Source organism: Mastacembelus armatus, chromosome 5 (genome assembly GCF_900324485.2).
Source record: "Mastacembelus armatus chromosome 5, fMasArm1.2, whole genome shotgun sequence".
Classification (NCBI taxonomy): Eukaryota; Metazoa; Chordata; class Actinopteri; order Synbranchiformes; family Mastacembelidae; genus Mastacembelus; species Mastacembelus armatus.
Window position 1 is genome coordinate 25,279,518 of NC_046637.1, and position 27,519 is coordinate 25,307,036.

The 27,519-nt window shown below is 38.8% G+C and overlaps 2 protein-coding genes and 1 non-coding gene across 3 annotated transcripts; 2 read left to right on the top strand and 1 right to left on the bottom strand.

Moving 5' to 3' along the window:
* Positions 1 to 5,332: 5,332 nt before the first annotated feature.
* On the bottom strand, positions 5,333 to 15,270 carry ccdc3b (coiled-coil domain containing 3b). The gene is made up of 3 exons (XM_026305827.2): positions 14,486 to 15,270; positions 10,875 to 11,049; positions 5,333 to 7,083 (listed from the first exon to the last, which is right to left on the bottom strand). The coding sequence occupies exons 1-3, from the start codon at positions 14,842 to 14,844 to the stop codon at positions 6,790 to 6,792; spliced, it is 828 nt and encodes a 275-aa protein (XP_026161612.1). The 5' UTR covers positions 14,845 to 15,270; the 3' UTR covers positions 5,333 to 6,789.
* Positions 15,271 to 15,474: 204 nt separating this feature from the next.
* Positions 15,475 to 15,547, top strand: trnar-acg (transfer RNA arginine (anticodon ACG)). Its single transcript has one exon. It is a non-coding gene; the product is annotated as a tRNA-Arg (tRNA).
* Positions 15,548 to 20,056: 4,509 nt separating this feature from the next.
* On the top strand, positions 20,057 to 26,144 carry vamp3 (vesicle-associated membrane protein 3 (cellubrevin)). Its single transcript, XM_026307912.1, has 5 exons — positions 20,057 to 20,189; positions 22,735 to 22,813; positions 23,933 to 24,091; positions 24,394 to 24,445; positions 24,702 to 26,144. Coding segments are annotated over exons 1-5 (309 nt in total). The 5' UTR covers positions 20,057 to 20,187; the 3' UTR covers positions 24,719 to 26,144.
* The last annotated feature ends 1,375 nt before the right edge of the window (positions 26,145 to 27,519 follow it).

The following is a 27,519-nucleotide window of genomic DNA, read 5'->3' on the forward strand; positions in this document are numbered from 1 at the left end:
TTTTAACTTAACTCTACAGACACACACAGACACAGGCCAATGAACACATACTGTGGCATGCAGCCTGGGATTTTGTGTATCAAATAGTTGCATGGACTGATTTAAAGTGGGTTTATGGAAAGAAAATACCAAATAATCACACAAGCTCATAACCCCCTCTGTAGCTAATCTCTGAGATTGTTTCCTTGTATCTCAGTTTGTGTATTTGTTTTGGATGTCAAATAGCTCAGAGCATCTTGGAAAATTTTTTTTTTGGAGCAAAACAAGAAAAAACTGACAAAAATCATTCATGTAAAAAGATTTTCCAGTTCCATTTCTCATTGTTTAAGGAGTAAAACCAGGTTGTTTGAGTTTGAGCAAGTCCCTGAGGTGCTGGAGCAAAGGGCAAGACACTTAAACTCTGAAGTGAGATCACCCTCTGCTCTGTCCCCTGGAGATGATGTGCAGTTTATGAACAATTCACAAACACTGGATGAATTGTTTCAGCAGAACTTTGTGGTAGAGAAGATGTGAAAGTGTTTTTCTACAAAGATTCAAAGGCCGGGTCGAAATCTCAGTTTGTCCAAATCCCAAAAGACTCAGATCTTATGGGCTAAATATTGAGAGTCCACAGAGCTTCAGCACCGATTAATGCAGCTCTTGAAGCCAAAGGGCTGCTGTTTATGAAGAGTTGCAGACTCTCACAATCCTGCATGACTCTGCAGACCACAGTTGGTAGTAATCAACAGAATGGAGAATAGGATTTAAAAAAGCAGGATGGAGAGTATCTGGCAGTATAGGGAGAGCCACTAATTTTCCACTTTTGGGAAAATTCTGCCTCCAGTTAGAGTCAACCATTGCCAGAAATTTGACATCTAAGTTACTTAAACTAGTAATGTGTCTGGACTGTGCTGGGAGTTTAACCTGATATCAGATGATGGCAGATGAAAAGGAAATGCACTGTCAGAGGGAAAACACGAAAATTAGCACTTTTGGACATATAGAATTTGGATTTGAGAATGGATCAGTGGACCAAAGAAGACATCAGACACAACAGAGTGAAATTCTGGCTGATAAAGGGTCAGTGTCACAGGGTATGCTGACTGAGAAATGTGTGATCTGTTGCTGTCCATATAAATAACTTTCTGTAATCCAGTTTTACTCTTCATTCTGACCAGGTCCAGGACCAGTCCAACACAGCACGGCACATTTTTAGTTCCCTTTATCCTTGTTTGCATATTAAAAGCTCGAAGTTTCCCCTTGTCTTGGCTCCTAAACCCTTTTTTCAAACTGTGATGCCAGTAGAAATAACAGCAGTTCATTCAGTTTCACCGCTAAATAAATTCTGTGCCAGAATTAATGTGCTCCACACTCAGCGAAACCAGCTTGATTTGGTGAAATACCATCTACCCACTGTTGTAAATGCAGACTGAGCATTTTCCTTTTGGAAAACCTTTGTCAGTTTAAATAATATGCTCAGGCTTATGATGCAGGATAGCTTTGTAACAAGGAGTGCAGTGGAACAAGAGAACTGCAAAGTAAATCTGCTCAGACATGCCCAGTGACTCATGGGAAGGAAAAGGAACTTCAAAAGAATCAACACTTTTTAATAATAACCAACAACAAAACAAACATACTGAACATTTCTGTTTCACCACACACGTTATCAAGTTCGGACTATTTCTGTTTTTCATATTAGCTCACACTCATTAATTCAGTACTGATTCTTATCTTCATGTCAAGGGATCAAAGCAAGACAGTTTCAGGTGAACCTCACAATAGTCTGCAGTGGTATGAATATACAGGATAGTGCACATCTGCAGCGTGGCACACTGAGGCAGTGGTTAGTGCTGTTGCCTCCTGCTTTGCGTTTATGTTTTTTGGTGCAAAGCTAGACCTTCCTTCTCCTCAGTGCATGCTGGGATATGCTCCTGGACTGTAATTGAAAATGAAGTTTAATAGTCATTTTAGGGCGTTTTACACTTTAAAAGACATAATTCATAACAATCCATTATTTTGTCCATTAATTATCCACTGTGTGTTTGTGTGTGTGTGTTTGTGTGTGTGTTATATTTTGTGGTTACACCACTGAATTTTGGTCCTATCTCTTGGCAGTTCCAAGTCAATTCGTCAGGAACTTTCATCACCACATCGCAGGATCCATCCAGGATCCATCCAGGATCCATCCAGGATCCATCCAGGATCCATCCAGGATCCATCCAGGATCCATCCAGCTCTGCCACTGTTGCACAGACATTCTCTCTTTCCATCTGCTACAGAGTCTTCTGGTCTCCCAGTCTGCTTCACCTCCAAGCTCCAACCATCATTTACTTATGGCTCAGCCTACACTTCAGAACTACACCAGGTTTTAGGTATTGACCAACTTAAAAATAGCAACATCCATCAGCATCCAATGGTCAACCCACAATTTGATGCTCCACTTTCTGAACTACATAAAAACTTCAAACACAATCCAGAATAAAACACAGAGAAGCCTCAATTCCTGAACAATCACTAAAAAATGCTGTAAACATCCGAGGTTGAAAACAATGTAAACCTAACATTCCCACGTCTAACCATGAGATATAACGATAGCTTGGATTCACTAACAACAAACATACGAAGTCAGATTCCTGCTGCTTGTGTTGTGGAGGTCACCATCAACCCTGACAAAGAAAGGAAGATTAACAAGTCAAGGATGGAGGGAGAGGAAAGGAAAGAAGGGAAGAGGATGAAGGAGGGAAAGAAGTAAGTTGTTAAGGAAGACAGACCTTCAGCCAAATGGATAAAAAATAGATGTAAAGAGAATAATGTCATAGCTGTAAGAGCATGTTAATATTCCTGTAGTGATTCCAGCAGAAATAAAATTTATGTTATGGTGAAAGAAAGTGTGAACATGACAACTATTTCCCAGAGTGAAAAAACAACAGCAAAACCCAAATTCTCAAGTGCGAACTATGGTCTTTTTTGTCCTAAAACTGGGCCACAAGAATCTAATCTGGTGTTATGGTCATTACTGTAGCACTAATGTCAAATACTGAACTCACACTTTTGGGCTTGCCAAAACACTGCAGCTCCCTCTCTGGGGTGCGTGGCTAAAAGCATGGTTTTGTGATTTTAGTCAGGCAGAGGTCTCTGGGGCAAACAGACACATCAGTCATCCTTATTGAAACAGACATGGACAGACAACAGCGAAAAACCACCTCCTGCTCGCCAAAGTACGGCAGGTCATGTGTAAAGAGCCGCTAAAGAAACATTTCCACTTAAATCATAGCCATGTTCACGAGGTGCTGGACAACGTTTTGGGTGCAAATTGAATGCAAAATGCAAACTGACAAAAAGAAACAGTATTTCTGGGATGACCATAATGTCATTTAATTTGTTTTGATTTAAAATGCGGATCCTGGTGTTTTTGCATACATGCCAGCAGCATGACTCTGGGGTGGTCAGTTTGGTTCAGACTGAAATATCAATATATAACAACTAGATTAGATGGGTTACCTTAAAGTCTGTACAGACATCCATGTTCCCCACTGGGCACAGACTTTGAGGGTCTCCTATGTAGGTTTACAAATCTAATTTGAAGGTAAAGAAAAGACATATTTATGAAAAATATATTCTATATCTGCTGATAGAGCACTGTGATGTTACACATCGAAACTTTAAATGAACTATATTTATCTGAAATTGTTAGCACTAGCATTTAGCTCAAAGTACCACTGTGCAGCCTCACAGAGCTGCTAGTGCAGCTGTGGAGTCTTTTTTCACTGCATAATGTTACTCTGCATAATCGTCTTACTGTTTTTTCAAAGGAAACACTGATTCTCCCAAGTGCAGGCCCAAGCAGCTACCTACAGAAACAAACAAGTTAGGGGCTGGTTAGAAAGCTGAAAGCTCTCTGGTGGCTGAATGAAAGGCTAAGTGTTGCTGCTTAAGAAAACATGAGCAAAATGAAAATAGGCACACTACTAACAAGTCAGATGTTCTGGGATTATCAGTATTTTCAAAATGACACGAATCAGCCAGAAAAAGTAACAGCATTTGAAAACACAAAACCAGGCAAAACAAATAAAACATGTCCATAGATGGCCGGGTCCTCTGGAAGGGACCACCACCGTGCAGTCGTATTGCCTGACATCTGTTTTGCAGCTTGGCCATGCGCAGTGGTTTATGCTGAGAAAGCAGTGTGTGTATATCATCTTTGGCCCATGTTCATGGGATTTTGACAGTTAGCTGCAGGCAAGATTGTCTGATGCAAAGGTTTCACAGGGAGAAGTCAGAGCCAACAGGGAGAGGCAATGAGGATGTGAAGCTGTTGTTTGCAGACCTTTCTCTTTTTGCTCAAGAGGTCAAGCAATACTCAAGAAAAAGCTTGTAAGTGTCCCCTTCATGGCATGCTTTAGTGCAGAACAATCCTGCAAGAACATTTCTGACATAAAACATGTTTCCAATGTGCCCTTTTCTTTGTTTTATTTCTTGTCATGCAAACCATGCTGTTCTTCCCCTCGGTTTTATGGGCCAGCGCCATATGGAAGAAATTTGCTTCAACTCTCGTGGAAATTGTGCCGAAACCTTGATCTGCTTTTGCCTCTGAAAGTGCACTGGACGTAACCTGGACAAAATCTTAAGAGGAAGAGGTCAAATTAGGGCCAATTTATTTTGGGGATTTATGTTGCTTTTGAATTTGCACCAGCGCTTTGAAAACGTTCAAACTATTCGCACTAAATCACGCAAATCATATTGTGCATGCCAGAAAGCATTTATCATGTCTGACAAGAGTACATGGAAAGCAGGAAACGTTGCATTTGAGGTTTGAAATTTTTGTGTGAGTTCATTACCCCTCTGCATCCCGGCCGTCTCAGTGCTCCCTTTGTTCTGCTGCTTGGCTAGACACATTTACTTTAAAATACTGTTGTCATAAATGCAAAAACATCAGAACATTAATATTAACACCAATATTTGGCTCAGATTGTTTCATTAAACCCTTTTCAGTCCTTTTTGGACATGTCTGTAAAGCTCAGTGAGACAAAAGGATGTATATGCACATCTTTTTCTGTTTGTACACATGCACATTATAAATCCTGCTTGTAACTGTGACCGGTGAATGGTGCTGCACAGGAAGTGGCTTTACACACTATTAATGTTTGTTTATTTTGTATGTTGAAAAATTAGTGGATTTAGATGTTCTAATGACTGCATGTCAGGAACTGTTCTGCAAATTTTAAAAAAGCTACAACATATGAAGTTATAACAGAATAAGGTACATACAGTTTTTACTGAAATTACACTTAAATAAATAACATATAGCACACGTGGACATGAAACCGAAAATCACAACTAAAAACACTGGACATTTTGTAAAAGTTCATTTATTTATTTAAAAAAACTGCAATTTTTGTTACACAACTTATTATGCATTGGCAAAGCAAACCATCTGTTTATAGTCTGGAAAAAGAAAACATAACCACAGCAAATACAGAAAGTATAATAAAACCAAACTTTCATTTCTGACACAGAAAAAGCCAATCCTGTACCATGCCAGGCTCACTGGCTGGACTTCATAGATGCTCAGCACCCTGTTTACAAATTCAAAAACATATACTTTCATTCGGTACAATTTGTATTAACAGACTTGAAACTTTAAAAAATGCACCGATTTAAATCATTACATTTTGGGATAGTTCTTTGAGTATAAATAGATCAAATAAGTAAATGAAAAGCAGGCAAAGAAAAAGAAGTCTGATATGACATAATGGTACGTGCTCCTCTGTACACATAAACTAGAGCCTGAGCACTCGAGAGCTGGCTGTTTGTGAACCATTAACTTCTGATCCCCAATCTGATTATAACTGAACTTCACCAGAGTAGGAATTTGAAATGAGAAACTGCACACTAGAAGATGGGACAAGTCCCTGCACACTGCGGATTTGGAGCATTAGGGTGATAATGCATAATGTTGAGAAAAACAATTAATCAAAAGTGATGTTTCTGATGCTTTAACACTGATTGTGCTGAATTACAAAAACAGGCACAGTTAAAAGTTGAGGGTTGAGACCAGTAACAGCAACATTCAGAGAGAATGATTATATTAGACAAATGGGATGAACTAAGAAGATTTACATGAAGATCTCTCATCTGCGTTCTTTATCTCAGAAGCAGTTAAGCCTTCACTTTAGTTCAATGTGAAATAGTGAAGTGAAGTGAAGTGAAGTGAAAGCAACTCCTCACACAGCCTCGCGGACAATCATGTAAAAAAGTGCAAAACGCTGACAGGTTAGCTGTAGCACTAAATAAAACTAGTGTGTTTTGTTGGGCCAACAACACCTTGATCATTGACTCGGCTATATTAGCATCCTAGCATTAGTGTTTGGCTCACTATGCAGCCTCACAGAGCTGCTCCCATGGGTGAGGACCTAATCTTTTCACTGACATTTCAATATGTAATGTCAGTGCAAAACACAAAACCTGGTTTTGCTTTATTAAAAGAAAACACTGATTCTCTGAGTGCAGACCCAATCAATTATCAACAGAAACAATGAAGCCAGTCACTGGCTGATGTGTTGGCCCAACAAAGCAGACAAATTTGGCTGTGTAGTTGAGGCTTTCTAAGATAAGTTTCTTTTGAAATTACCACATTAATTAGGTTAGAGACATGCATAATACAATGCACTGAAATTAAATTCATCATGTTACATGGATCAACACCCAACTGCTGCTGCTATTTCTCACCACCCCCAGCTTTTCACGCTCAGTCTTTTTCTCTGTTGCTGATGCTTCAAATATGGTTTACATTCAACAATAGGAAAAAAACTATTTCTTTAGCTTCTTAGAGAGGACCTTTTTGAGTGGGGGGCTCTTCTGGTCCTGGGTAGTGTCCTGATCCGGGTGAACCTGGGGCGTCTTTGACTCGTAGAGCTGTTTGAGACTCAGGGTTTGCTGTTCCTTCATCGTCACTCGTTGGGCTTGGCGCAGCAGACGTTTCATGGTCTTTACCTTTTCCCTCAGGTGGCCGTTGGCTTTCTCTAAAGAGCGCACCTTCTGGGAGAGAACCCTCACCCTCTCCTCTTCCTCGAACAGAGCCTTCTGCACTGTGGAGCACAACAACTGTCGAGAGAAACGAAAAACATGTTCATTATATCCATTTTAAATAGCTGCACACACGAAGAGCAGTTGATTAATAGCAGGTAAGTTCAGGTGAAGCTGCAAGTAACTGTGACCCATTCACACAGCTGTTTATGTACTGAAACATAAAACACTGCTTAAAGCCAGTATCAACTCATGTTCTATGAGTGAAATCATACTTAGACTTTTTTCCATCATGACCTGTACTAAATACTAATGTGTCACATTTGATATATTCTTTGACTTTTATGAAGTAGCACCTCAAAGATCTGTTTTTGATACTGACTTTCCATAGGATAAGTCAAAAGGCAGAATGTTTCTGGCGCGCTCTTTGGACTGACAGCCAATGCCAACAGCTCGTACGGCTTTCAGCTTATTACACTGTGCAAGACATATTTGGCTTGTAGCTTTAAAAGAAAAAGAAAGGAAGGAAAGTCAAATTGATTATTAAGTGTTTTTCCAATTATACCTTTCTTGCCATGGAATATCCTGTGGAAACATATATATATATATATATATAAGCGTAACTTGACCCTGTTTGTCCAGCTCTTTATGTACCATCCACTTTATATAAGCCAAAGTCACAGACTGCAGCTCCATACAGAGAATAAGACAAATCTGGAGTAAGAAAAACAGTTCCACAGCATTCCCTCTTTACTTCAATGAGACACCACCGTGAGATGAAACCCAACATGCCTGCGAACCTGCAACAGACAATCCAATGGCCTGGACCTTTCCTAGGTAAAAAAAATCAGCTCCAGATGCCTCTGACTTCATGCCTGTCTGGCTGAGTGTGGATTTCCTCAGTAGATCCTAATGCTTCCACATGGACCAGCGTGAAACACTGATGTAAATTCCCTGCCATCAGATAACAACCACTGAGGGTTTTGAGGAAATGTTAAAAATGTGCTGCCGGCTGCCAGCCCACATCACTGGTTAGTACATTACTTGGTGTAATATTAGCTGTGGACTTTTCCCATGTGCACTTACTTATATCCCATAGGGATTTGAAAGGTATGTGGAACTTTGTAATCCAATGGGTGAAGCTGAAATGCACAATTGTAAAGTTATAATTTGTAAAACAGCATATCACTGTTTTATACATAGATGTATGATTTTTACACAAGACACATTCAGCATGTTCTTATTTCCATGTCTGGAGTGTTTTGGCCTAAGTTCCAGTGCTGACATGTATGTGGACACCGGTGGTTATTACATATTACACCATATATGTCAATGAATCATATTTAAAGTCAAATTTAGGTAAAGGCTCAGACTGAGACTGCTTAGGTTCTAGCATGGATTATAGACTACAGTTTTTCCAGGCTGTGTAGGAGACCTCACAAACTGAAGCAATTACTTTGATGTTAGTTTTTCACCTTGAAATGAGAGATTTGCAAGAGACATATTAAAAAGGAATGTACGAAATTGAAGCAGCTGAAACAGATGTCATGACCTTTACCCTCACTTGGTTTAATGTTCCACATACATTTCCCAGACTACACCTCTGTTTACATCAGACTCTAGATCCTCAGTTTCTGACAGTGCCCAGAATGGATCCATGTGGCACACCTTCAATACCCAGCTGGACCTCATCAACCTGGATACAATTGCAATTGGATCAACTGCAACATGAAGAAAACAATTCCGTTTCTATTTCTATTTTAAGATTGAAATGTTTATGCATCCTGTGCAATAACTGAAATGGGAGCATCAATTGAAAACGCCTTTTAGCCCTCAGATATATGTAAATATTTTTGCATCAGTGTTGGGAACATAAAACTTATGGGAAAACTGTGCTAGTGAAAATAATGTTTTTATTGCTGATACAGTTCAGTGTTGAATCTTAAGATGAATTTTGATTTAATTTGGTTGAGACAGGATTATGTGATATTTATGGTATGATCTGTTCTGCTGTGAGTTTAGGTCAGCTGTCCAAACAATGGTTGCTCAGTACCAGAAAAAACAAAGACTGTTTTTATTTTTCTAAGAAGAGGTCTAATCATGAGAATGATGTAAGAAAGGAGCATTCATATCTACTTTGAATGTGACTTTAATCACAGGCCTGATCCAAATGTTTGCTGTTAATGGAAATACAAACTATGTTTTCATTCTTTACCCATGGCAGATTTTTGCTTTTATGAGTCGTCTGCAAATGATTGCAAACAGACAGACAGGAGAAGACTGACCTAAATCGGGGGATTATGCCAAAGGTTTAGATTCTTTAATGGGGATAAAGCAGTGATGAGTGACTGGAAACCATTTATAAACTGAATGACTGAGACAGACTGAAAGTTTATAATATGGAGCAGCAGCAAGTGTTTGCCAAATGCATGTATGGGTAAATGAGCTGTGCTCAATTAAACAGTGACAGCAAGGTGTGAACTGGTGCTAAGGTTTATTGATTCAGGTGACATTTAAATTGTGGTGTCCATCAATGTGAATGTCATAGACTAAACAGACTAGTGACCTTCACATACTCTCATACTGTTATATCATCAATCTACATAGTTGTGTGTATAATCCAGGAGCTATTTTATGATTAAGAGTTGTAGTTTCCTTTTATAGTGTATCCAGTGTCACTGGTTTTACTTTAGTTAGTGATTTTCTACATTTCCACGAATTCCTTTCCGCATTCCCCAGAGGATGAACATGGGACTTTTGGATGAAACCACTGGTTATATAAATGGGTCAGGAGTTATAGTTTTTCCAGTCAATCAAAAGTGATCCTCATATTTATAATGTTGTGTAGTTATATTTCTTATGGTTTTCAACATTTTGCTGCAGCAACTAGTGCTATTTTCATCATTATATATTGCCTTGAATGACCATTTAGTCCATAAAACATCAGAGAATAATGAAAAACACTTGTCACAATTTCCTCAGTGCCTGAACTGGCTTGTTTTGTCCAACTAACAAAAGCTGCTATTACTACAACTACTGTTGTTCCATTGTTCTACAGTTATCAAAATCCACATGATCAGTTATCAAAATGTTTGTGGTGATTCAATAATTGAATGGGAGGGAATAAATTATTCATTTTAATTATGGACTGACAGTCAAACCTGACTTCAGTGTTTCATATACAAAGGGGAACCCCACCAACACTCCTCATCCTCAGATTGCAGCTCACAGCTGGAGGCTACATAACCTTTGCATGTGCTATTAAGGCTCAAGTTGCATTGTGGGTAATGTTGCCACCAAGGAAGAAAAATGTGGGGAATAAAAATGGATGATACATTTGGTTATGCGGAACTGATTTGATACTTTTTGTAATCTGTCCTTTGTGAATTGAAGTGTGATATGACTCCAATGCTAAAGCAGTAGACATATTTTTTTCTATTAAAAACAACTGCCTACATATGATGCCACTTTAATATTAGAGCGCTCATCTTTGAACATAAGACAATACTGTATGAAACAACAAAAGGGCTTGTCAAACAGCTGGTAAAACTATGATTTTTTAAAGTACTTTAAACACAGTTAGTTCATTGTTTGGCCAAAGCCACAGGGAATGTGTGTTTGGTTTCCCATACTCTAAGAACTTATTAAACTTGCCAGCTTCTTCAAAGTATTCCTTTGAAAACAACAGGATGTAGTTTTGAATCCTTTTTTGTGTCCACCACCATACTTCAGGCATTTGGAGTTTATTGCACTCTGCCATGTGTGAAGCTACCATGACTCTATAACACACCAGTCAAAACAGATGCCCTTCTCACTACCTGAGTGTGAGACAGACACCAGCAACTGCTTTAAAGTGAGTGCCTACATACCCTGCTGTCCTCCTGCGCCTCCCACTCCGGAGTGAAGCTGTGGACCTGTGTACCAGGCGTACAGTTGGAAAATTGGAAAAGGCTGGCAAACATGCGATGGTTATCTGCAGTGTCAGGGAAGATGGGATCCTGGAAGTTCACTCCATGAGGGACAATATTGTAGTTCTCATCCATCCTGCATGGCAGAAGCAGAAAAGTCTTGTGAACAAAGGCAAAACATGACACGTAAAAATCTGTGTGTACAAACACAACAGGACTAAACAGCAAGAAACTCAGTCCTGACTTTATTAGGAGAATCTTTTAAGTCACAGCAAATAAAATGACTTTACCTGTTTACCCTTGTCTCTGTTTTACTGAATGACATCAGCAAACACAGTCGGCAGCCACAACAGTAAAAGTTTGAACATAGTAAAACAAACACACTAAAATATTTCATATATGCAGAACTGTTACCAGGCCGTCGACTCTTTATGTGCAAATTCATACATTATGTAGATTATTCAAGCCAGCAAATTACAAGCCAAAGGCTTTACTGTGCATGTTGCATATCTACTACTACGATGTGAATTGTGTGAGGGAGGAAGTCTTGAAGCAGCGTGTTTTCCATACATCTGGATTCCATTTCATAACCCACAAGGGACATTGAAAGTTTGGTTGTCCCTGTCAGGCACAGTGTTTGTGTGTGTGTGTGTGTGTGTGTGTGTGTGTGTGTGTGTGTGTGTGTGTGTGTGTGTGTGTGTGTGTGTGTGTGTGTGTGTGTGTGTGTGTGTGTGTGTGTTGAAAGAGCAAGAAGAAAGATGATGTTTTGCTTCAACAGAAGAGGTCAAAGGTCAGATGTGAGCATAGTGAATGGGAGGTCAGTAGAATTGTGGTTGCAGGAGAACTTGACTGGATTTTACACTGACAGAAAAATAGCTTTAAAAAAAGCCAAAGTGAGCACAACAATCAGGACATGAAATGTTCTTAACACTGAACATTACACAGCACAAAGACATACCCGTTTTTTTAGTTAATGTATGGGTTTCAACTGCTTTAAGGTTAGGTGTTTGGTTTTGGTTGTTTTCCTTTGGCAGAGAAGGTAAATGAGGTAGAATCACGTTTTTCAGTGAACAAACAGCTGAAGCAGAAGACTCAGTGTGCCTCATACAGCGCCCTGTGGGAAATCTTCTGTTACATTTTCTCCCATTCTCAGATTCAACCTATCTTGGTAGCTTCCACTCATGATTGATTGGAGAGGCTATTTTGGTCTGAGACTGTGTTGGTAGGTCTCTTATGTCAGGAAATGAACATCCACTGAAGCCTGTGATGAGAACCTTCAATTTTTGGCTTGTTGATATGGTGTCTGGGAGTCAGTGTTGCTGAACAGCCACAACGGTGCTCCTTTGAAACTCTAGAACGATCTGTTTCTGGTTTGTGATGAGCAGTCTCACATAAGGAAAAATGCAACACAGCAGCACATGAAGAGACAATTTGTTAAGCTAAATCTCATTTCTTTAAACTAACTGATGGATGATCATATAATTTTGCATCAGACTTTGTGAATCTTTGGGTCAGGAGGTGCCAAATAATACATCAGGTCAAAAAGCTGCTTCAGTATGAAAAGTACTTAGAAACAATAAATTTCAATAGAAAATGATTGTGAAACATCTCTAGGAGGGATCAGTTCCAGTAGCTGGATGATACAGACAAAGAATAGCTGAGATATATACTTTTCCTCCTTATTCACTAAAGTGGAGAAGATACCACTCTTGTGTATATATATTAAATATGAAGCTGCCACCAGCATCCAGTTGGCCTATGTTCTCTTTTAACTTTCAGCCGAAAAGGGAATAACCCTATTTCACAAAATGTTAACCTACTGCTTTAAATGGATACTCACGTCTTTGGCATTTAAGACTCAGTGTCTGGTCAGAATTTTATTTTGGAACAAAAGCTGAAATGATGTCTGTTGTTATTAGAAAGTAATTAGAGCAGAGCCATTTAAAGGTTGTAGCAACATGTGGCAATGTTTCAAATTCTTATTAACCAATAAAGGGTAATAAAACACATTATTCATTCATACATCATTTAAGACCCATCAGAACTATGGTTTGTTTTCCATAAGCCAGTATTGTTTGTGGACTAGAATCTTCTGAAAAAATGTGGCTGAACATTTTCCATTCTATCTGCTAATGAAAGACCACTGCTTTGTGCTTTTTAATTGTTGTCAGGTCTGCACTTAAATGGGGCCCTGTTGTGACTAGATCCAGGAAGTTTCCAACGGTGGTCGCCAGGCGGATTACAGGGATAGCGCCCGGATGTTTTCACCATAACAACAGGGGACAGCAAAGTCGTCCCTGGAGGTGTGGTTAACTCAAACCAGTGAAATCACATTAAAGGTCCTAACCATCACACAGCAATACATGATCCCATGTGAGCCTGATTCTCTGTATATGATGTGTAACGTATCACTGTTTATGCAGCCACATGTTAAAACTGCAAAATGATTCAGTGCCCCCTCTGTATATTTAAGTCTTCATCTGTTTGTGAGAAAAAACACCAGAAGGTGAGACAAACGTCAGTGAGGCCTGTCAGTACACGTTACAGTGGTATACTGGTGCATTTCAGGAGCGCAGGGCAGACAAAAGGGGGTCCTGCAAACCACTGGTGTGCTGATAGCTCTTGATTCTGAGTGAAAAAAAAGCTTTGCAGGTTTACCTTCACGCCCTTTGGAAATGTCGGGCGCTGTAATTACACTGGCTGGAATGCAACAGAGATTTGCTGATTAACAGCGTTGTTTCTGTCCAACACAGACATTTAAGAATGAACCTGCCACATACTTGAAATCAGGAAATGAAATCAGAGTGGAAAGTTTGGCATGCTATAAAATACATGATTAACCTAACAGCAATATCAGATATAGGAAGATACTGATTAAAAGGGAATATGTGAGGATGGTGCCAGTCATCTGCTTCAGAGTACAAATATTTCCTAACTAGCTGATGACTGATTGAATCCTCTGAGAGGCTTCAGTTCCCTTCATGACAGATCTCAGCACAGCTCTGAACAGATACTGGATTTTATTTGGCAAACAGGCAAAGAGAGGAGATCCATGGATTTTATTTACACTCATAAATGACATTATGTAAACATTGTAGATAAAACGTTTTAATGGACTACAAAACTACTCAATACAACTGATTTAATGCTTCTTTAGAGATTTACTGGTGATTAACCACTTACCAGTTAATTAATGGGAACTTTGCTCCTCTAGTTTAAATATTTAACTCTCGGAGACATTTATACTTTGCCGAGTCATGCAGATCAGATATTGGGGAGAGTGATGATGCAGTTCAGCTGTTGTGACCTGTTTTATACCTCAATGTCTAATCCCAAATAAATTTTAAGTTCTGTAAAAATGTATCTTTGCTTCTCTGTTTTTGTCTATTGAATTTGAAAGACGAGTCACTAACTTTTTGCTATTCGTTGTAATATGTTCCAACAAAAATGAAGGAATTTGTGAACTGTTTCCTTTGTCTGAAATAACGAGTTTTATTCTGTAACTTTACTGATGATGCATGAAGCTTCAGTCATTCTGTGGAGATAAAATGCAGTCCAGAATTTGACCTCACCTTAGGAAGAAGTAGTAGTTGTTGTTTTTGGTTACACTGTATGAGAAGCAGGGGAAGTAGCCGAGACCGGTGACATTGAACCTGGAGCCGGCGGGGACCTCGAGCATGCTGCCCCACGCCTGGTCGCACAGCAGCTCGATCTCAGCGGAGAAGAGCAGGTCGGTGTCGTGCTGCCACGGCAAGTAGTTGTAGACGCTGTAGGACTCCTTGTGCAGTGCCAGCACCTTGGCAAACACTATGATCTCCGCCAGCTCGGCACGACACGCTTCTGTCTGCGGTCTCCAGTCGTGGGGCAGCTGACATCCCCATGTCCCATCGGGACAGGCTGCCGCCAGAATAAACGCCAAAATAATCCACATGATCCGACAGACAGGACGTGGCTGTGGGTCACCAAGGCTCACCCAGGCGCACGATGCTGATGATGGGTGAAATTTAAAAAAAAATGCAGGGCTTTCACACCATGCACATTCTTCCACTATTATATTATATATTCACAGTTAGTGGATTTAAACAGCTGGAACAGCTGGAAACAACAGGACAGCTGGAAATGTCTGCGCGCTGTGGTCTCTGCGCGCTGTGGTCTCTGCGCCCTGTGGTCTCTGCGCGCTCCTCCTGCCACAATACCTGCGATCACTGGATCAGCCTGTTCACACCAGGATCCCCTGCGAGAAAACGCTGCCTTTCACCTTGTGAGTGAGACTAGGAGGAGCAATTAAAGAGTTTGCATTGAGGGCACAGGGGGACACTTCCAGAGTAGACAAGTCCCTAAACTCCACGGCTGTGAGATTTTGTGGCATTCATGCAACAGAACCCGTGAAGTCCTTCAAAAAACAATAAGAGACTGAGGTTAGATCGGTTACATTTTAGTAAAGAACACGTGCGCCCTCTAGTGAATTAACGAGTGAGACAAGAGAATAACTCGAGGTGTCCTTTCCTACTAAGCACGTGGTATGCTTACGTCGAACTAATGTCACATTGTGTCCTCGTGAGGGCCAGTGGCGCAATGGATAACGCGTCTGACTACGGATCAGAAGATTCTAGGTTCGACTCCTGGCTGGCTCGAATTTTCTAAATCCCTGAAGTTAAGACTCAGTATAATTTATCAAATGAAAACGTTGTCTGCCGGGTACCTAAAAGTTCTCCATATATTTTTCACAGCGCATCAACACTTATAACGTGAAGCATCGGTAAATCTCACAGATCGTTATAATAAACAGCTGTCTGAACAGGAAGTAGTAGTTTACTTGAAAAGGTTGGCCCTTTGCTTTTGTTTTGCATTTAGGTTGTAAATTCGTACGGAAACAAGCGCGATGGCACGAACACCCTAACAATGCTACTGACCACATTTTCATCAGAAATACTGTATATATTATCTGTATATAGGTGTTAGTAAATTCTGACAATGACTGGATGATAAGAAAGCGCTGTCAGTGTGAGTTATCAGCTCTTTAGCCTTTATGTTGCTACATAACTTGCCTCACTGAACTGAAAAGTTTGTTTCTCACCATGTGAGTTTGAATACTCTCATAAAATACCCTAAATTGGCCTTTATACAATAACCACTCCATATGGAGCGAACAGGAGATAAAACAGGCCGCTAGGTGGCAGCATCATCAAGCTCCAAACAACAAATCTACTGGTTTACAGTTCGTTCATTGTTCTTAGAGATGCACTGCTCACAACTGTGGCGTAATGTTAAATGCAATTACAAATCATTCAAAACAATCTTGTCCTCCACCGTCACATAGAAACTATGATGTGCTGAACATTTAACCCAAGAAATCTACATGCAACCTCTGCTGTATGTCAAAAATACAAGCGGGAGTAGAAATTTTCAATGGGAGATGTAGGGATGTGAAATACAAAGAGTCACATGGCAGTGACATGCTGGATAACATAAATTACAAACCTAGTATTACTTCTACTACCACCAGATTTACCATCTTTCCAGCATTTTTGATGGAAAGGTTATAAACAAATCTCCTGTCCAGGTCAAACTTGGGCTATGGACATGACATAAACATATTTTATTAAATCAAAAGGTTTTGAGAACAGTATTGGTGTTTGACTCACACGTACGCGTTTTGTAGTGTAGAGATGAAAACAGTATGTTCACTGCACTTGAAAGTTACATTTGCTTTTTTCTTTGTTGATCAGATGTTCTGCAGTGACTTACAATGTTTCATCATACTGCAAGAAAAGTTACTAGTTTAGTTTACGAATGATAAAAGCTTTTTCTAAAATAAATGAGAACTATTCATAGGACATTGCACTCCCCAGAATACAAACAGACACACACCTCGAGGACACTGGACTAGTACTGTAGTTGTGAAGTGTCCTTCACACACTCACACATTTGTTCTCTTCTTGCCGCTCATTACAAATCCATCCGATTCCCCTTTGGCCCTTAGGAATTCTGCTGGGATGGTAGTGGGCGTAGGGATTTCTCCAGTGACAAACATAAAGTGCCAGGAGCTGAAAGGGGCCAAAAACACTCGAGTGTGTGAGCGGTGAGGAGCCTGCAAGAAGAGGACATGGCTGCTCCACTACTGACTGTGATGCTCATGATGGTGTACATCTGTGAGGGAGGTGAGACTAACTTTCTTAAAAATAACAGAACTGAAACATCTAAACAAATTGAAACCTCTAGTTTTGATCAGAGAAATGATTGCAACTGTGTCACATTTGTATAACAGCACTACTGAGAAAATCGACAGCCTCTGACTTCCTGCAGAAAATAAGAGAGAAGCGTGAGTCTGAGTGTGTCCCTGAAGGCTGCAGCCCAGGGGCCAGTGTGGTTGGAGAGCTGGTAGAGGTGGATGTAGGATACGTAAGTTCGGACTATTTCTGCTTCCTTTGATACTCATTACTAAATAAAGAAACAAATGCTATAAAAAACATCAGTTACAATAACAATGTATCTGCTAAACCAACTGCAAACCAACTTTAGTTGTATATCCTGAAGGTCTACCTGGAAATGCTTCACTAGTGATAAACAATACAGATTATTTTTGGTTCAGTAACATGTCATAATGGTGGTAAGACTATTGTTTTAAGGTTTGGTAGAGATGCAATCATATCCACACATTATGTACAAATGATGCGATTAAGTGCTTTCTTTTATTATCTCTAGTCTTTACACTGTTTTGGGCCAACATTTTTGCTATGACACTGAGAATACATAAATATTTTAAATATTCAGACTAAAACATCTTCACACAAAATAAGTTTAAATGTCAGTAAGTAGCCTGCAGACAATGTCAACAAGAAGGGTTCAGCTAAAAGCAGGTCATCGCTTTTCCCTGCACAGGAGATACCATACCCCTGAAAGCAGGTATCATGAATAAACACCGTGTCCAGAACCTGAGTTGAGAAGCACTCCTCTGTTCAACAGGGATAAAGTGTAACTCAATCAAGCAAGTCACTGAGGCGTTTACCATTACTGTGTTATGCTTGCAATCTGAAGACAGAAAAAAGGCAGGCCATCAGTTCAACTTTGTTACTTAGTGAATCTGCTGCAAATATCACATGACCAGCATGAAAGCCTGCAGAGAGGTGGAATGTGATAAATTAGGATTTTTGTCATGTTGCATGCCATTAAGGTGTATGAGTCCTGTTGTTGTTTAACATAAAGCCATGTCACAAACCATTTTTTCTGAACAGAGACATCCACTGACAAGCTTACATCATGAACATTATTGAAAATTAGATCTCATATTGGTGTGTATTATATACAAAGTTCGGAATAAATATATCATCTAATTTACAGGATGACAGTTCCAGCCTGCTGTATGATGGAGAAACTGCTCACAAAGAAATAAGCTATGTAAGTTGCTATACTTTGGTGGTAAGTCTTAACTTTATCATGCTCTTATCATCCATCATGTTTATAAATGACACCAATACAACGCTACATAAAAGCATGTTGTTTTGTAGCAGAGCCCTGGAGTGGAAGGTGTGTTGGATGAAGGATCTGGGATGTAGCCAGCAGCAAAAAGGACAAGATGACAGTGTGGATACCGGGTAAAAGGAGACTTGGGTTTTGGAAAAAACATCCAAGGACACCTTTCTTTGTTTGTATAGTAAATGAAAGCAGCAAAATTAAAAGTTATATATAATCACAAAGGTGAACTGCAACCCTGGACAAAAACATTTATAGCACTAATAGAGTGACCTGTTATTAAGAAGTTTGATTATTTGAACAATATTTCCCAGTTATTCTTTAAGTTGTTATTGTTTAATTTTAGTACTTGAGACATTTAAAGAGTAAGAAAAATAGAGAGGTCTGTTGTGTTTAAAAAAGATGAACTAAAAATCTATTGATCTCTCATGAAACCTATGCACATCCTAAATACAAAAATCTTAAGAGAAAGCTAATGAACATTTTAAGAATCTGTTACTGACTCATATTGTTTCATTTGTAATTAATACATTTGTGATACAATCTGTGCAAAATGGTGTTGTAGCTGAACATTGTTACAGATAAAACAATGTCTATGTGTTATTCTACTGACCCCAGCTTTCAGAATCTGTTCAGCATCTGAATTACTGAATTCAATGCATTACCCACTGCAGCGCTGCTTAAGACTGACCACTACCACATAAATTGAAGCAAAGCATTTTGCATATAAATAAAATGATAGTTGAAATAGATTGATAAACTTTAGTAGAGAAGCATGATTGCCTTTATTCACTCCATAATAAACTCCAAAACAGCTGAACCATTTATTTCAGTAGTAACAGGTAAGTATATACAGCATTACCATAATCACTGTACTACACAGGCAGTGATACTAACAGAGACATTTCTGTGTATATGTGCATGTACATTCAGCTGCATATGCGTGTATTTCTTCAAATAACATTTGTCAGTCAGGCTTTTTTCAGTTGTAGATGTGGGGTTCGTTTCGAGGACTCTGAAAATACAAAGGGTGAAGTTGTAGTTCTCATGTGTCACATGCTGATCACGGGCTTTGATGGTCACTTTCTGCTGGGGTTTCTTCTGGACATATGATCGGTGACATTAGGGTGTAAATGCACAGATTTAAGTCGGCACACTTCTATTTTAATCACCTTTAATATGTTTCCATATTTCCGAGTGTATCTGACCCTTTACATTATCATTATTTTCTACATTTATAATTGTAGTTGTATGCAGTGGGCTTTGAGTCACTGCCGCCTTCAATGTTGCGTTGAAGTACTCCTCATAAGCTCGTACTTTTAATCTTCAAATAATAAATACCGATTTTATTATATATAGCTTTATATAGGCCTATATAAAAATCTAATACCCCATGCTCTCGTTTTTTAATTGTATATTATTTGGAAAATTAAGCAGAAGTTTGTGCATCACAATCGATAAAGAATTTATACAGAGAGAGAAATAAAAAATAGAGGGAAATTGGCTTTGCAGTGTAAATCCCATACATATATATATTTACATATGTTATCCTAGAGACTACATTATCTTATTCTCAATTTTTTCATTTCTTGATATATCGACACTTTTCCGGTTTTTATCCATTACATTAATTATTTTGTGTAGTCTAACGTTAGCATACACATGAATTGTCTTATTTCAGGCAGCACAGAAAGGCAGCACAGCGACGGACAGCGGCAGTGACTGTTACGGCTTGACACTTTAGCATTAGCATACAGAGAAGAAACAGCGGAGGATCTGGTTCAAGAAATTTCATTTCACGATGTAAGTGTAGTATGTTTCAGCCTGAAGCTTTTAAATGAGTTGGTACTCGGTTAGGTTTTGCCCAACATGCAGTTCTCCTTGTAGTTTGGTAACACAGGACTACAGCGTAAAAGCAACGCCCAAAACTTTGCTGCTAGCGTTAGCTGTTAGCATGCAACAAGTGGCTAAGCTAGCTGCAGCAACATCACATTAGGGTCCAATACAAACTGTGTCTTCTGCTAGTTAAACACGAAATCAACGCTGAGGGTAGATGACAACTTCATGTAATGTCCACAACTGCGTAAACATTAATGCCGGACAATGAGCTTTTCTAATAGTGTTGTTTTTTGTCTAACTTCAACAGCTAGCGTTAGCTAGTAACTTTGTTTCCTCTGGGCTGACCTAGATACTAACTACGTATACACTTTTAGTTAAAAATAAGATGCAGCCGCGTCGTAGTTTAGTTTGTAAACGAGGCTGCTATAATGTGAAATCAACAAGTTTTAATTGGCTTAAGTGCAAGTAAAAAGTGGTAAAACGTCAACTTGAAACAGGAAGTGTTTTTTTGTTTTTTCTACGGCTTTGTGTTTTAGTGACGCTAGCTACTAGTCCATAGCGTCCAGAGGAGACAGTGATTTGTAAGTGTTTAAGGTGACAATTATAATCAAAATGGTCAGTGTAACTGGGAGGTTCCCTTCACTGTTAACTGTCTACTACATTTCATTTACACCCGATAAACTACATTTCATAGTGAATGGCTAACTACCCCTCTGAAGTGATGCCCCTTCTTATTTTTCTCTGGTTCCTTGCTTCCCAGAGTCCAAAACAGCCTTAGATCTGTAAATTCACTGACTGTGGAAAGAGTGGAGAAGGTAGCGAGATGGAAAATACGGAAATGCGTCCTTTGTCTTATTCTTTGTGTATCAGTTTCCACTTTCTGTTTAAAAAAAAAAAGAAAAAAAAAAGCCCTCTTTCTATAATGCCTGGAGAAATATTAGGTTGGTGAGTAACTTGGGTCTGACAGTGCACAGATCTCTTTGGGGTGCTTGTCAACAGGTTCATTGGACTTCTCTAGCTATATCATTTGTTCCATAGCTTTTATTTATAAAGTCATAATAGTTGGTCCTGCCATGCATTTGTTTGCCTTATTTAGATTATTGTGCTGAGAACCGAGGAGAAACATACAAAAGTACACTACAACCACTATTGTACATTGCACAATTGATTAAGGTGTATGAGTAGGTGATTAGACAGGTGTGTCTGCTTTCTGTTCGGTAATTGTTTGATATGAAGGAAAGGGAGTGATCCATTTACTGGTGCTTTCAGTTCCTTTCATTATGCGCTATGTCTGGTCATTTTCTGTAAAACGCCACAATGGTCTCTTACTGAGCCCTAAAAATAACAGTTTAATCCTCACAGTTTGGTGTAAGGATTATTGCTGTTAGGTGTTAGATCTGCCACCCTCTGCAGTCACATGTCAGATGGTGGCAGTAGCTAACTGTTGTAAAAAAGGCTGCAGAGACATGGAATGCATGTCAAATCCAGGAGTCCTAAATGAATGATGCAAATATTGAATTCCAGTAGACAGTATAATTAACTTGTTCTAATTTTTATTATTTGTATTTTTATCCTTGTATAGAACAGTCTTGATGTTCTTAAGAACAAATGTTAGAAAATAGGCATTAAAAATACAGACTGGCCATTTAGAAAGACAAGAACACGATGTTATTACCAATCTGCACAGCTGTTCATGTTTTCCATGTATTTTAACTAGCTTTGTGTTGTCATATATAAGGGCGCGCTTGATGTGAAGCATCAATGAATTTTTGCTTGTCCACTTAACCTCTATACACACATTATCCATCCATAGTTCTCACATGATTTTTATTTGGAATCACACTTAAGCCAACACAGACACAAACATAACATGTCAAGAACAGTAAACATACCAGTAACATACCAGCGTTCTTAATGAGGGCGGTTATTGGCTTAGGGACAAAACAGACCGTGAGTGCATTATCTTTTCTCGTACAACGCAACACAACCCACCTTCTAGGTTGTCTATGCATCACTATCTACTATTATCACGGAGGGATTTTCAACAGATTGCTGAATTTTGTTGTACACATATGTTTAAGAGTCATAGAATTAGTTTTGTGGCCTGTAAACATTATGTAATTATAGTGTTACTGTTGTTGATCTTTAGAGCTTCCTCAAATTTGAGGTTGTGCTGTGTAGTGGACATTTACAACTGACAGAATTCACCCTTGTATTAAAAAAACACAAGATCTCCTGTTCAACATCATCTCATCCAATCATCTAATGGGCAAAAATGTCACTCAGGTGTACATAACCTACATGCCTTAGGGCGACTGGTAAATGCAACATGTTTGTCATATACTGTATGTTGTGCTACAGACATTGAATGTTGTGCATTTTTTTCTTGTTGTGATAAATGCCCTAATATTTAAGATGAAGCTTAAGTTATATCGTATGCAGCATAACTTCTTGAAAAACTGCAGGCGTACTAATGCTTATACTTTCTTTGTTTTTGTCATTTCACCAGGTCAGCTTTTGGTCCAGAAGGTCCCAGTGCAGCGCCAAGCAACAAGCGCTTGCAACAGACCCAGGCGCAGGTGGATGAGGTATGATATGTCTGAAATACTAGCTTACAAGTTAAAGCACCGAAATTTTATTTTCACACTAAATTGTTTTTTTATTTTTAAACAAAACTCCCAAATAGGAGACCATATAATTTTACCCCATGTTCAAGTAAATTACATACTATTTTTTTTAATGTGTTGGATGTTTATTTTTATAGCTACTTTCAAATGCGGAGGCAGTTCTGTCTATCTCAGCGTACCTCATTTCTGTCTTCAGCTACTCTGTGAATCCCTTGTTCCTTGAAATGTGTCTTGAGCAGAGACTTACATAACCCTTGGCAGCAGTGTCATGAATCACCACAGTGTGGATTCAGTAGCTCTCTAATGCTCTACCTCCACATGTCAAAGTACATTCAGCAAAAACCATTTCCTGTCCATTTTTTTAGAAATTGTATTCAAAACTATGTCAGTGAGGCCATCAGGAAGAAATAGCTGCCAAATCTCACTTGTCCTGTGGTCTCACTCTTAATCCCAATTATTGTTGTCCCCACCTCTTGTGGCCCCTTTGAGATTAGCCCCTCCTACACAGAACTTTAAACTCTGTGTGCCACATAAAGCCTCCAGTTGGCTGCCCAGAGTTTACATAATCATTGTATCCAGGGTTATGTAAGTCCTGCATGGGCCTACTCACTCACACTGTGTCAGTCTGAGAGGCGTGGCAGTCGTGGGGTTTGTGGATCAGTGGAACATACGGGTTATTTGTATTCTGAGAAACAGTGTGCACATGCATGCATCTGTGATTCTAGGTGAACCTTTTAAGCTTAAGTGTGGAATAAATATATACATGTGTGTGTGTTCTAATATATATATATATATATATGCACTAATATATATATATATATAATATATATACACAGACATGTATGTGTGTGTGTGTGTGTGCGCAACTTTTAAGGAGTAATCTGTTAATTCATTGGTTTTGTTAGGTAACACTGTTATAGGTTACCACTTGAATCATTGATGTCAGCATCCTGTTTGTATAGTATGTTGATGCATTTCCTGGCTTCGCCTTGATTCTCTGTTAATTCATTCATTCAAAAACACCAACATTAAACCAGCTGTTTTATTCTCGTGTTTGTTTGTATGTGCGTTTGTGAGTAGGTGGTGGATATTATGCGTGTTAATGTGGACAAAGTGCTGGAACGTGACCAGAAGCTGTCTGACCTGGATGACAGAGCAGATGCCCTGCAGGCTGGAGCATCCCAGTTTGAGACTAGTGCTGCTAAGCTGAAAAGGAAGTACTGGTGGAAGAACTGCAAGGTGCTTAAACACAGTAGTTGGTCCAAAGGATAATAACTTATCCTAAATTAATTCCATATTCAAGTCTCTAGAACTGGTCTGAAATAGAGATAAGTTGTTTGACTGCACAACAGACAGTATTTCTACCATTTCTTATTGTAAACTGGGCTGAAACCATAATATAAAATAATATTAAACAAAATGAAAAAAGTCTTACAGATGAAAAAATAAATTATTTTTAAATTAGTTTTAATACATCTTAATTCCAGTTAATGTGTGTAGTACTGGTTTTACTTGACCTTGTACCCTCTACCACCCTGCAGATGTGGGCCATCCTGATAGCTGTCATAGTGATCATCATCGTCATCATTATTAGTGAGTATCAATCCCGTGGTTACAAAAAGTTATTAGTAGCATTGTTGTTGATGTTACTACTACTTAATGGATCTCTGGGGTTTTCAGTGACTGCTCATAGTCTGAAATTTTGTATCATTTAAAGAGATTTTAGTATGATCTGGGTGGTTGAGGTTAAAGTGTATATATTTGATGATATATGTATATTTAGATATTTTTTATAATTATTTACATTTAATCACTTCCATTGTCTAAACTGTTTTTACTTCATTCACAGTTTGGTATAGGTCGTAAAAAAAAAAGAACCAAGAAGAGGAGGTGTGGTGGAAACAATGAAGAAGGGGAGCAATGTGGATAATTAATGTTCTCAGAAGAGTTCATAAGATTACCTACTACTGAGTTCCACAACATTTCTCTCCTTCCTGCAGGCTTCATTCTTTGTCCTGGATTATCGTGTGTGTGTGCGCGTGCGTGCGCGTGTGGGTGGGTGGGTGGATATGGGGGGTTGGATGTAGGGGGCTGGTGCCTGTATGTCTGTTTCAGCAGAGTGCCATGCTACATGCCAAAGCAAACAGACATAGCATCTACAGAGAAAGCTTGATAACTTAAACTTAGCTAAAATGTATAATAATAATATTAATGAATAGTTGTCAACTGCATGACAAGACACACACACACACTCACGTGCGCATTCCAACCTCAGGACTAGAAGTGAAGGATATTGTTGTAAACGCTCCTCAACTTATATTTACTTTTTATGTTTTACTGTATTAATAGCAATTGATTTTGTGTGCCAGGCTATGATGAGTGCCTTTGATGACATGGTTAGTTTAGATTGTAACAGCAGATCATAGAAGAGATACCCCTTTCAAACACATACATGTTTCCTGTTTTCAGAGTATGAAGCCAAGATTTTGATGCTTTGCATTGCAAAAAAAATTTTTTTGGAATGGTTATAGTTTCATGCATCACACGATAACATAAAACTAACCAGCAACAAACAGCTGAACCATCTGATAACTCTACCATCATCTGATAATGTTATGTGCCTATCTTCCTTTGAGGTAGCTAGGACTTAGTATAACAGTATGTCTATAATTAGATAAGTGCCTATATGTTAACACCAACAGCCTTGCAACTTGACCCAAAGTTGAAAAAAAAAAAAAGTGCTACACTGGGTCTAAAATGTGCCGAATTGTCTTAAGTGCCATCTGGCAAATGCCAGAAATTTAGCCTTTCTGAAATACTAAAGCACAACAGAGCAAGAACATGTTATAGACACATACATGAAAGTTTCTCCAATGGAGAACAGCCACAAATACAGCCATACTTTATAGAACAGCCAGTTTAAGAGTAGTGCCTTCTGAATTCACCCACTGTGCAGACAAATACTGTGCTGCTTGCATCAGTCAGCTGATGATGTTAACCTTTAATAAAGTCTCATGTTAAATTACACTGGCATTTATCCCATGTGATCAATGTATATTACTTCTCACGTGTGATATTTTAGTTTTTGTTATCCTAACAATATCTTCTCTTGCTATCTATTACATCTTGAACTAATCAGTGTGCTCAGTTTACTGCTGCTGAGTGTTTTGAATGTGGAGAAGAAAAACCTTTATTGAGCAATGACAGTGTGCTGTATGCTATACCAACACTGGATGATTGCTTTCCATCCTGTTGCTTTCATATTATTAAAGGAAATGTATTTTAGATACAATTTGGGATTACTTTGTGCATTAATTTCACTCTGAGATTTTATTGAAGTAGAATGATGGTGTTGCATTTTTCAGTAGTTTCTGAGACCTCTAGTAGACTTTTGTGACTTGACCTTCATAGTGTATGTATGGTAATTGAAGTGAACACTAATGCTAATATGATCCCATTAGACATGTCTATATTATGTAGATACAGCTAAACTTTGGCCCTTAAGAAAAAGTGTTATATTTACAAAGGTCACAAAATTATTTTACAGTCCGGTCTTTTGTCACTCATATGGAGTTATTGTCATCTTCTCTTGTCAGAAATTTGAGACCGCGTGATTTGCAAATAAGTGTAATGCCACTCTTTGACTCTAAATTCATTTTAGCTTGAATAAAGCAGATTTAAATTAAATCACAAAGCCTTATCTGAAAAGGTTTTTTTTTTTTTTTTTCACCCGTAACAGACGGTTAGACAGTTAGAGCCAACCCTCCTCACTTATTCAGTTGATTGATTCATTGGATGATTGACACTGTAGAACATCTCTCTGTCATTGACACCGGAAATATTGTGGAAAATAAAACCTTAGTTAATGTTGCTTCATTTTAAAACTTTGCACGGAGAAAGGAGTCTTTGTCTAGCATTATAAGCATCACCTGTTTACTTTTGTAGCTTTCTTCCTCGAGCCTTATGACCTGTTTTATTAATCAGTCCCAGTCTTAACAATCAATCCAGTATTGAAGTCTGCAGAAGTTACAATTTTTTTTAATATTTATTATATGCCACTGTTTCAGTGAAATTATCACTGATGGTGAGGGTCTCCATATGCCCTGTGACATGCCAAATATTCTACAGAGATGACTGCATCAAAAAGTAAAACTGGCATACCAGCCAGAATTTAATTTAAATTAAAATTCCATAATTCATCTTCAAGACCAGATCAAAACTTCATGCAACTCAGGATTGCAAGTAACAATGTCAAACAAAATATAAGTAACAATTTGGTTTATAAGATGTCATACAGTCTACAGAAAAATGCCTAACACAAGTTCCTTGTGCTCAAGGTGAAATCTTCAAATTAGTTGTTTTGCCAGACCAGTGCTACAAAATTCAAAGATGCAGAAATCACACAAGAGTAAGACTTCCAGCAAATATTCCCATTTGAGTGGCTGGAGCCAGATTTTTGTTAGTATATTGTACAAAGAAAATGTAGGGTCAGTTTTGCAGGTTGGAGATGTGTGGTATGAATGAGCTGGACGCTGTCGTAGCCCTGTTCATTCATTAAGTTGTCCTGCAGTGGCTGGGCTAGGTTTGTGGTGAGTCGGCGCATGCGCAGTCTGCTGCGGGCTCCTGGTGCATCTGTTGTGTAACATGGATAGCCACGTGAACCTCTG

Coding starts and splice junctions, on each gene's coding strand:
- ccdc3b (XM_026305827.2), bottom strand. CDS start 14,844: ATGTGGATTATTTTGGCGTTTATTCTGGCGGCAGCCTGTCCCGATGGG. Junction 11,050..14,485: donor AACTACTACTTCTTCCTAAG/GTGAGGTCAAAT, acceptor TCTGCCATGCAG/GATGGATGAGAACTACAATA. Junction 7,084..10,874: donor AGGCGCAGGAGGACAGCAGG/GTATGTAGGCAC, acceptor TTCTCTCGACAG/TTGTTGTGCTCCACAGTGCA.
- vamp3 (XM_026307912.1), top strand. Junction 22,814..23,932: donor CCCAGGCGCAGGTGGATGAG/GTATGATATGTC, acceptor GTTTGTGAGTAG/GTGGTGGATATTATGCGTGT. Junction 24,092..24,393: donor ACTGGTGGAAGAACTGCAAG/GTGCTTAAACAC, acceptor ACCACCCTGCAG/ATGTGGGCCATCCTGATAGC.